The sequence below is a fragment of the Coffea arabica genome, chromosome 4c, assembly GCF_036785885.1.
Source record: "Coffea arabica cultivar ET-39 chromosome 4c, Coffea Arabica ET-39 HiFi, whole genome shotgun sequence".
Lineage (NCBI taxonomy): Eukaryota > Viridiplantae > Streptophyta > Magnoliopsida > Gentianales > Rubiaceae > Coffea > Coffea arabica.
Genome location: NC_092316.1, coordinates 11,107,748 through 11,119,766, shown reverse-complemented (window position 1 = coordinate 11,119,766; position 12,019 = coordinate 11,107,748). Strand labels below are relative to the sequence as shown.

The 12,019-nt window shown below is 36.5% G+C and overlaps 1 protein-coding gene across 1 annotated transcript; it reads right to left on the bottom strand.

Moving 5' to 3' along the window:
• Window positions 1-3,755: 3,755 nt before the first annotated feature.
• Window positions 3,756-10,081, bottom strand: LOC113741640 (uncharacterized). The gene is made up of 3 exons (XM_027269223.2): window positions 9,173-10,081; window positions 6,788-6,897; window positions 3,756-5,775 (listed from the first exon to the last, which is right to left on the bottom strand). Exon 3 carries the CDS (start codon window positions 5,756-5,758, stop codon window positions 4,112-4,114), a length of 1,647 nt encoding a protein of 548 aa, XP_027125024.1. The 5' UTR covers window positions 5,759-5,775; window positions 6,788-6,897; window positions 9,173-10,081; the 3' UTR covers window positions 3,756-4,111.
• Between the last annotated feature and the right edge of the window lie 1,938 nt (window positions 10,082-12,019).

The following is a 12,019-nucleotide window of genomic DNA, read 5'->3' as shown; positions in this document are numbered from 1 at the left end:
TTATAGCCTTCTCCAACCCTTTCTTGAGTGATAATTCTTCACATAACTCGAATTTGAACATCTGGATGCACTTCCATAACACGGATGCCGGTGGAGTAAGAAAGATCAAGGGGTGGTACGTCTCAAATCTCTACGCAATTCAAAAGTATGTGAACTGGATATGTTAGGGGGAAAGAGAAAAAGAAAGAAAGGAAGAAACAACCATAAACCAAAAAAAGGGCTTCAGTGAATGTATCTTAGGATGAAATTCGAGACTTTTTGAAGCATATTTAGGCCGGTTAATCATGCAATGCTGGATTAACAATGATGGGGGCATGGAGGGGGCACAATATATGGATTATTCCTAAATCAGAAAATATCAGGATTTTTAGTCCTTATTTTGGTTATTGCTAAAAATTGTATGCTATTTAGCCTGGTTAGTAAATATTCGTATAATCCATGTTCGTTCGTATGATTTAAAAAAAAAAAACTTTCAAATTTTGTAATAAACTTTTGATGTATAATACTTCACGAATTATACTTTAATTTTTTTAAAAAAAAAATTTAAAATTTAAGGACCGGTAACTTATCTTTCTAGTTGTAAATAAAATAACAACAACAACAACATATAACATAGTTATGTAGATTTATAAGTATGAAACTAATAAGGTGATAAAACTTCCAATAAATTTAGCATGTTATACACAAGGATACGAGTTTAAATTAGTACAAATGTAGCATAATTCTTTAAAGAAATATAGAAAATTTGACCGTATTTTTAGTTCTATAACTTTCAAATATATTTATACTATTCACGTACAAATTTATATACATAATCTTGCCAAAAACATTTTTTGCACCAAATTTTAAATCATACTATTGGAAAAAATATCTGTATAACATGCGTATCTATAATATCTAGTATTATACCTATCCCATATTCTGCTAACTATGCTACTTAACATGTTAAGGTGCCACAGAATTGCTAGTTGGGAACTTTCTCATCTTAACCACTTTTATTTGTTAATAATAAATTAACCATATGTAGCACAGGTATTTAGACCAATAAAGAGAATTTTCTTGCAGCTTGAAACCATAATGAGCACAAGAATTTGGCCTTGACGTTATCAAGATTAGCATAATATAATAAGAGCCAAGGTTAGTTAATCATCCTTAAAACGTAAAAACTCTTTGGCCAAAAATGGGAATCCAAACAATATGATAAAAATTACTAGTGAAAAGAGGGGAAAAGATAAGACGAATTTTGAATTTTCAACTACACTTAATTATAACTTATGGTAACGAAAAAAATGTATTACAGTGATTTTAATTTCACGCCTTTGTTCTTTTCTTAATTCAATTTGAATGTGTGTCTGTCCTAGGCTTGCTCACGACTCGAGCTGTAGTTCGCGAGCAGCTCGAGTCAAAGCAACACGAACTCGAGCTGTTCGTTAATACAAACGAGGCGAGCTCGAGCTCGGTCAACAAGAACTCGAACCGTTCGTTAATACAAACGAGGCGAGTTCGAGTCTTCGTTTCTTAGGCTTGATAGTCCGACGAGCCGCTCGTTAGGCTCAAGTAAATGCGAAATTATAAAAATATCCCTGAATCAATTAAAATTTACAACTTATTCTATTTCTCACTTCCTTTATTAGGTTACCTACTTTTCCTTTCTCACTTTCTCTAATCGAACTTTTTCCTCCACCGACTGTCCTAGCTGCCAAACTCCTAATTCGTACTTCCGCCACAGCCATCTCTGCTAGCTCCACCTCCACCACTTCCGCCAGCTCCTCAGCAACCTCCAAGCTTTCTCTGTCGACTGTCCTAAGTCCCAACTCCCAATTCCCACTTCCGCCACTGCCATCTCTGCTAGTTTCATCTCTACCACTTCCGCCAGCTCCACTTCAGCAACCTCCAAGCCACGCAAGAAACTGAGTTTCTTTACTTTCTTTCGTCACGAAAAATGAAAAAGTCAAAGTAGCAGACCTGCAGAGGGCTTCTTCTTTCAATAACGGAGAACAGGGCCAAGCTCTCCTTTGTCTCACCACCTGGAGAGGCTTCTTCACCCGGTCTTAGATATCTAGTCGATGTTTTCTCACTCTGTCTTGCTTTTCTTATTTTCCTTCTCTTTAACAACGAAGTTGCAATGTCCAATTTGCCTATTTTTGAGCTTGTTATTTCCTAGTGAATAAAAAGTTATGATGCCTGGAGTACAGTGACTTATAAATATGACTGCCTTTAAGATGTTTGCTGGTTTCCTCTAAGAATGGCAGATGTTCTTACTATTCCTATATGTGTTGTTAAAAATATAATGTAAGAAAGCAACATTATTACCAGATATCATTAATAAGTTTTGGTTGAATTTGTTCTGAAGGAGAATCTTTATGTTTTTACCAATGGGTTTCAACTGCTAATATCTGCTTCTGCGTGAAGGATGCTTATCTGCTTTCTGTAGACCTGAAAGGATTTGATGTGCTAGGAAAAGTTCTAGGTCCGGGGCGGGCTGATGGCTCTCGTGAATATGAGTGGAAGGAATTTAGAATCATCTTCAAAGAAGTTAGGCAAACCAAGTAGGAGAAATTTCTAATTTTATGATGAATTTTAAAAAAATTCTACAAAGGGAGCATTTTGAGCGTGAGATTCCGTCCAACGGGTCTTCGCATTCAGTAAATGCGAGCTTACTGAGCTTGCATTTGCTGAATGCGAAGTCTCTTGAAAATTTGCAACCAACGAAATGCAAAAACAAAAAAAAAAAAAAAAAAAAATCTAGACCTCGCATTTATCGAATATGAGGTCCATAAATGCGAGGTCTAGTTACCTCGCATTTATGAAATGCGAGGTCAGGTAATGCGAGGTCATTGATATTTTGACACTTAACAAAATGCGAGGTCAGGTAATGCGAGGTCATTGATATCAGGTAATGCGAGGTCATTGATATTTTGACACTTAACAAAATGCGAGGTCAGGTAATGCGAGGTCATTGATATTTTGACACTTAACAAATGCTCATATTTCAGTCTCTGGAAGAACGATTCAAACGAGATTTGCAATAGCTTAGTTTGTTTCAAAATTGCTTGCATTATTAGTACCTTTAGAGAACGTCCACTGACGGGATTTTGATATAAATGCAAGTTAAATCTGATTTATACCCGTTTTACTACAAGTATACAGGCCGAATTAGTAGATTTGGATATGTATCGGATCAATCTCATGAGGAACAATTTAAACAAGTATTAGTTCCTTATTTACTGTATTGTTTAGACTTACAATGAATTTGAGCAGAAAAATCAGAAATATTGCTATCTACAATCTAAATATTTGTAATATAACAAGTGGAGAAAAATCACTAAATACCTTAGTCTAAATACCTGGAGAAAAATCCTTATTATTTTTTAAAATGAAGAAATAATAAAATTCTCTCTAAAGAATAATCATGAGAGGAGTGTGACACTTATTGATCATATTAATCATTTAACTTATAAAATCAAATAAAAAGAAGAAATTTTATCAAATATGCGAAATATAGGCATAATTTTCTCCACTTTACAAGACATACTTTCCTATAAATGCAAAAATTATAATCACATAATAATCATTTCCAAATTAAATGAGAAAAGAAGTTTTCAAACCACATATATTTATTTCAGCAGGATATTTGACAAAAATTGTATTTGTTTATTGTAATTTATTATGATTAATATATATATATTTATTTATTAATTTTTTTTTGAAAAAAATTTTGACAAAATCTCCCCTTAAAAGTGGACTAAACTCCCTGCCAGCAAACCCAAAATAGACAACATTTAATCTAAGCAGTATTTCCAACAACTTGTCCAAATATTAAACATAAAACTACTAAAAATACTACACATTTCCTCCCCCACACTTAGAATACACATTATCCTCAATGTGTAGGGAAAGAAAAGAAACAAAAGAAAGAAGGAAGTACTTCCCAGTGCAATGGTTGAGATCCAGATTACCCAATAATCACGAATCACTACCAAAGCACAAGTATCTACTAAATTGAAAACAGAAAAAGTAAAATCATGTTAAACATCTAACATTCCACAGATTAAAACAAAATGCAAGCAAATCCAAAACTGTGCAAGATAGTCATCCTAATGGTGTAGCTTCAATTATCATTTTCATCTGCAGCACCACTCTGAGGCGGAGGAATGCCTAAATGAGCCTCTATACGTGCCAAGCGAGCGTCTATCCTCCCCAACTGGAACTGAATATCATCCAAGGTAGTGAAAAGCCGTCGCCAATTGGGTTGAGGATGATGCACGGGGGGAGGTGGTGGAGGTGTAGAGGTGGATGGACCAACATCATCTCCACCATGCCTTGCTTTAGAACGCCGCTCCATAAGTGGAGGAATGAAAGCAGCCAAGTCGATGCCCATGTTGCGTAGCAAGGTAAAAGATAACTTGGTACTGGGGCGGACAACTTGTCGATCAGCTCCAGCTAGATTAACCCCCATCCGTTCAAACACCAATGTGAATAGTCGAGGGAATGCCAGCTTGAAAGAAGTAGTCCGACGTCTCACCGTTGACCGTATATAGCTGATGATGATATTTGGCAACGAAATTTGAGCGTAAGAGGTCTCCCGGTTATGGAACATGTAGTCCAAGATGTAGATATCACTCTTCCTGACCTCGCTATGACCCGTCTTCTTGGGAATCACATTGTGCGCTATCATATAGATAATGAGGCGATGGCGAACATCAAAAACTGTAGCAACAATTGTCTCCTTCCTCGATGAACGGAAAGGTTGGTACTGAAGACCGAACCTTGCCATAGCATGTGTCGGATCCCATCTTTTGTTTGGAGCGACGAAGCCTTTTTTCAAATCCACTGCAGGACCTTCGTCACGACAACCCAAAATTGCCGCTAAACGCTGCCTTGACAAGACGATGCGTGTTCCCCGAACAAAGGACTCCACCTTTTCACCACTATGCTTCGCCTTGTTAATGATATTAGCATAAAACTCACGCACAAGCTCCGGATAGTAGTAAACGGGTAGTCGAAGAATTGGCGCCCAACCAAGTTGGTCAAACGCTTCCGAAATCTGAAAGGCATTCTCAACTTCGGTGCTCACATGTTTTTCGAACAAGAACTCCAAGTTGGCATGTGCTTCATACCACTTCTGGTGTTGCAGAGTGGAAAATCTAGCGCTATCAAATATCTGGGGCTGTAGTGCAGTTCTCCCCCGTAGACGTCTAGAATCAGGTGCAGGCGAAAGAGATCGTGCTACCTCTTCAGTTTCTTCAACTTCCTCACTAATGTCCAAGTTTTCTTCAGCCTCCTCACTGCTAGAGGAAGAATAAACTACTTGCCTTTTTCTTCCCATAGTACTTGCCATGTTGCATGCATGGATAAGCGACATCATCGGACCAACATTGGTAGTTGGTGGAATGAAGATGCTACTGACTTGAGGATTTTGGACAATTTCCTCCTTCTCGATATAAAGTTCGGCGATGTATGGGACAATTTCGTTCCATACATCATACATTATCTCCAGAGTTTCATCATCCAACACTTGGGAGAGATTATAAGAGGTACGGCCACAAGGTTGGCGGAGAAATAAATTCAACTTGAACATCCCCCTATCAACCCCCATATATTGATAAATTCTATCCACCAGCTCTTCATACCCAATTCTATGCCGTAATGAGAATGTACGGTTGGAGGTACGAGGTAAATAATAAATTGACTCATCCTCATAATGTATTTTACCTCCCCAATAAAGAGACACTCGCAGAGGTCTTTCTATAGACATGTGTGCGAAAAGAATCCCTATTTTGGAAAAAATAAATTAGAATTAGTAGTACAAGACTATGTAACAAATGCCTAGAACTACTTTTTTAGGCATTAAAAAAGGGTAGAATGCATGTATTTATCATTTTGCATGTGCGTGTAAGGTACAAATTAGTAAACAAATGATTTAAAATGCATTGTGAGTTTTTGGCTATAAAATTGGTTGTGCATGAATTTTTGTAGAAACTGCAGACGCGACCACAAGGTCGCGTATTGGTGGCCACGTATTACAATCCGCGCCTGCAAAGAAGAAAGCGCGATCACAATACGCGACCACTACGTCACGTATTTCGATGTCGCGTATTACACTCTGCAACCACAGTGCACAAAACACGACAACAATACGCGACCATGAGGTCGGGTATTGAGTGGTCGCGTAACACTGAATTGCCAAACAACCAATAATGCATCCAAATTTACCACTGAATTGCCAAACACATAATAATGCATCCAAATTTACCACATAATACAGTATCTAACAACCTTAATAAAGTAATAAAGTGCCAACCAAAAAGACCCAAAATACTTTTAAAAAAATTTTGACAGAGTCTCCCCTGTAACTGGGCTAAAACTCCCTGCCAACCAACATAGCCACATCGATTTTCAAACAATTGAGAATTATGAGATAATTTAGAACACTACAACTGCAGCTTCTCCTACTTTGTTGTAATAGTTGAGAAGTTAGACATAATTATAGTGAACTTTGTTAATATTCAGTCATAGGCATACATATTTTGGGCTACACAAGATAGGCAACTGTGATATTTTGACAAACCAACAATAATAATATCATGTATATAGTAGAGTGTGAAACTACAATAATTTCTTATACTCCCCTGTCCTCCGTGAACCGAGCAATTAAAAAATATACTACAATAAAGGGCATCACTTTAAATTCATGAATTCACCATAAAACGAATCCAAGAAAAGTTAAAAAAACTAGAACATTAATACGACTACAATTATGTCTAGTAGCTCCAGCATGACTTACCCAATGACTTGCCTCAGATTCTGAAGATGCACTTCTGCAGATTTGATCCTAGTGGTACCAATCCAAGCCTCTTCAAGTCCCCTCGTTTGTGTAATAAACTTTGTACAAACCTATATGAATACGATGGAGAGCACAGAAAACCAAGATAATTTAAAAAAATTTATTCGTTGCATGAATTTCTCAAAACCAATTAAACTCATTAGTAGAATTTGTGAAAAAATTTCGACAGAGTCTCCCCTATAACTAGTCAAAAACTCCCTACCATTCAAAATCCAAACATGTATGGACTTTGAAAACTACTTTAATTAATTGTTAGCAGCTTAGATCCGGTGTGCAACTGCAACTAAGGTGGCCTAATCTAAATCGCACAAGCTTATTTTCTGTTTTGTATTTGCAACTAATGTTTGAGATGTACGGCTACATTAATTCTTTGTTGCTCCACATTTAGTAAAATCTAATTATGAAAGTGATTATAGAGAAAAATTAGAATTAGCAGAATATACCCTTGGCTGTTTATGGATTGTAGCTGCTTTCATTATTAAAGCCAAATCTATAACTTGAATTAGGAGTCAACATTTAATATTCAGTTCTAGGAAATGTTTTACTTTTCAGATTAGAAATTAGAACCCTTTACATAGACAACTCCTCTTGTTTGAAAATCAAGACATAATTTTAGAAGTTCAGTCAAAAGGAAAAGGAGGAACATCAAAGCATATCCACATTAGAGGAAATTGCAGCATAGTCCCTTTATAAATTCCGCAGTCTTAATTTCCTCCTCAACATTTTGTTATAAAATTGTAGGAGTAGAATTTTTAGGCTGTCAATGCACAATTCTATTTCTTTTTTTAAATTTAATTGGAACATATTCGAATTTTTGGACTCTTATTATCTATAACAAGTGTAATCTCAGCAAAACCGATATGTTGTTTTGCCCCAAAAGACTAGAACAACTCATTGATTAGCTTTAAGAACAAAATCTTGTCTTTCACAAATCAATGCAAATAGAAATAATTAGCATATATAGGGTCCATGGATTCTAAGTTCATTGTGCCAAAAACTACCCCAAAACGGACACTTTGTACATTTTCAAAGAAATAACTATAACAAATCCATAACACACTTCTCTAACTATTGAAGAGAAATCATGTAAGCACACAATACATAACGGAATGGATATATGGAAAAAATGAAATGATAGAAAAAAGTTAAAAGCTATTAGATTTTGGGTTTACATCTTCAGAACAAATCTTGAGCCAACTAGGTGGAGCCTCTTGTAGGGTAGAGCTAAATTTGAAATACACTTTTTGCCCAAACCCAACCAAATACGTGTGAATTGATTTTCATTCAACCACTTATATGTAGAAATTTTGGCGGCCATGTTTTTTTTTTTACCAAGTCCAAAGACTTTTGTAAGTTAGAACTCAACTCTTAATCCACAGGAAACCACAAAAGCCGGCAACTCTTGAGGTTCCCGAGGAGACTTAAATACTAACCCCAAACCCCCCCCCCCCCAACACTCGATGTGGGACAAACCTAAGCAGACGAGCTGCAGCTAGATCTTAACTAAGAATCCACTCGCCCGGACAGTTTGGCGGCCATGTTTGGATAGCACTTTTTGTTACCAAAAAAATATATTTTTTTTGACTTTTTAAAATTTTTTTATATAATTATTAATCAACTTTTTCACTCATATATATAACTATAAAAAATTAATAATTAAAAAAGAACTTTTCAAAAAATGCATTCCAAACAGGTTTGCATTAAATTTTCATTTTTTCCTTTTCACTTTTGGCATGGACAAATGGTTACAACGAATTTCCTTTCCCCCTCGTTTCTTCGCGCATACTAATTGCAACGGTGCATTTCATATTATATCCACAACTTCACTTAATTCATCATCTTTGAGGCAGGAGGACGCCTCATACATTGCAGAAGTTAACAACTTCTGTTCAGGAATTTTCACAAACGCCTTGTGTACATCCATAAAATACACTTTCTTGCTTAAATATCGCTCCAAAAAAAAATTCTATCTAATCACACCAATTTACAACTCAAACACGAGACCAAATGCAATGGTTTTTAGACATCAAGGCACTGAAAACCGTGGAATGCAGCATCATATGTGTAGACAATTTTTGGTACAAAACCATGATCGCCCAACATCTCCAATGGAATCAATCATGGAGGTGTACCAGTAAATGTGACTGGCGAAAACCTTAGGCATTAAGGACTTGTCAGACTAAGCATGGCAAGCTAATAAGACACAAACCGAAACAACAATAACGTTCAATAAATTGCCAAAGCAGAAAAGCCAGCTCAATTCAGAAAACAAAAAATCCCAGAAAACAACAAAGAAACTCACAAAAGAAAAAGAGACATTCATACCTCTTATGCTGTTTCTGAGCAACAGAGCATAGCCACCAACTTTTTGAAAGCCATTTGCCAAGTGTAAAGAAAATGTGCAGCAAATGGGACACAAAATTGGTTGGGGAGTCCTGTTGAGGTAGTAAAAGTGGCAAATTGGGAGCGGGGGGGGGGGGGGGGGTGGTGGGAGGCGCGGCTTGGTTTCAGCTTGGCAGAAATGGGTTCCTAGCAGGGGTCCAAGCTCTACAATGGCGGAGAGCTTCCGACAAGAAAGATGTGAGGGATTTCGTCTGCCGAGATGTGACTGATTTCGTCTACAATGGCCGAGAGCAGAGATACTTGGACTGGTTTCTACCTCAGCAAAAGAGAAGAGAGTGAACTCCAATTTCCGCCGGTTAGGAGACAGATTTGAATTCCGTAATTAGGAGCTTCAGATTTGAATGCGAGCTTCGCTTTGTCTTTTTTACTTTTTCCCAAAACATTTCTCTTTTTTCCTTAAATATAGACCTCGCATTTCTATATGCGAGGCCTTGCATCTCACAAATGCAAAGATCATAATGCTAGAACTAGCTTAAAAAATTGCACCCTTGTAGAATAACTTTTTTTTTCCCACAATTTAAGAATTTTCTCAACCAAGTAATGGCAGACAAACATTTGAAGTAGTGGCAGACAAACCAAGTAGTGGACTATTTTTTTGCTGGTTTCTTTTGCTGGGCTATCTTTTGTTTCTTTTGCAGACAAACTCAAGCTGATTTGGAGCTCGAACCTAGAAATTGAACTAAATTCGAGTGAAATGCGAGCCAGAAAATCGAGCGAAACTCGAGTTGCTCGCTAGCCAGAATTTGAGCTAGGCTCGCGAGCCATAAGCGAGTCGATCTCGAATTTGTCTTTTCCTAAATCGAGCCGAGCTCGAGCTTCATTTTACAAGCTCGACGAGTTCGAACTTGAACTCAAGCTGGCATAAATAAGCCTAACTCGACTCGATAATGGCTCGCGAGCCATAAGAGAGTCGATCTCGAACTTGTCTTTTCCTAAATTGAGCCGAGCTCGAGCTTCATTTCACGAGCTCAACGAGCTCGAGCTCGAACTCGAGCTAGCATAAATAAGCCTAACTCGACTCGACTCGTTTGTACTCTCAGTCTATCCGATGATAAACCCAAGCCTCCAACATATGGCAAAAGATTTGTGCTTATAAGTGTCATATTTGTCTGTTTTCTCTTACTATATATATATATATATATATATATTATTTATTTATCTATGTGCGTGTCTATATATATTTTTATCATCAAATAGGAGATTTAACACTTACAAGGGGAAGGGGAAAGGGGGAGTATTTGAAAGTCGAATAAAAAATCTTTCGATCGCTTACTACGACTAGTTTATATCACTTGGTAGAATTCGAATCAATTTGATCTCACGTGAGACGTGACCTTCTTTCCTTACCCTTTTTCTGGTTATATTTGGCACATAGCTACCTGAATCAACGAATGAATCCATGATAGATATCTCGTACCCTTAAAAAAGTTCAGTACTACTTCAAAGTATGAGTATCTTCATAATGTTTAAGGTCAAGTTTAAGTGAGTAATTTCCCTTTTGGATTATAACTGTTAAGGTCAAGTTTAACTAAGTAATTACCCTTTTTGATTGTGTAGTAGAGTACTTTTTTACGCTTTATAGTTCCATTAATGGAGTTGAATCCAAGAATATTGGAGAACATAAACAAAGAAGGGAGAGAATAATAAATTAGGAACCTAAAACAGAGAATCATCCAATTCTCCATTGATGAACAGCCTGGTTGACTTTATTCTAGGAACCTTAACTTGCATGGTGAGACTCAAAACTCCCATTGCCATTACCTTTATGTGGGTATTCAAATTCAAGTATGTCCATTATTATCTAATAGCAACCTTGAGAATCAAATTAATGATTTGGCTGACGAGTGCCCCAAATCACTCGTTAACTTTTTTGACAAGAGTGAAACTAATTTTGAAAAGTATTTAAATACAAAGGGAAATTAATTGTGAATTTATGCATTTAGATAGTAAATTAAGTGTAATTTAAGTATTTTAACGAATGTTCTGATGCTCATTAGAAAAAAAATCCTTAAAAAAATTCTGAAAATTGATAGATATTGCCACATGGAAGCAAATAATAACGTTCACCAAATGATGTAATATTCGTGAATATGATGGGTAATCAGAAAATAGAAATCTAACCAGAATTTTCTTATATAGAAAGAAGGCTATCCAACCAGAGTCGAGGATAATGGTCTCTTAAAATTGCTGAATGCAAAAGCCTTCTTTTTTTTTTTTTTCAATTCTCTTTTGCCATGATAATCATACTTGCATTTCATCAACACAGGATTGTTGAGGCGGCCAAAAGGAGAGCTAACTTGACGATATATGGTCTAGCAGCATAGACAGAGCCAACTTTTTTTTTCTTTGGCTTAGAGGAGGAAAACAATCGAGTAGATTGTAATACAAAATAATGAAGCAAAGAAAATGTAACTGATTAATGGGCATGTGGCATTCTGGAAACATTAGCTATTAGGCCGAAGTAGACGCATAAGACCCAAAAGATTAACAACGTGTCGAGACACATTCTCAAAATTTGGTCTCGTCACAAAAAGATATCGAAGAATATCTTGATTAGGAGATAATGATCTGGATACATCCACTTTTACCTCTTCATCCTAACTATTAAAAGATGCTCAGTCATGAAGTGTGATTACACAAAATCAGTGATCTACATTAAAGAGACTTGCCAGGATCATCAAAACTAAATTAAGAATGCACCATTTGAAGTAACGAGTACAAAAGATGCAAGTATATACATTCAAGCAAAAAATAGAGATAATATGGGCG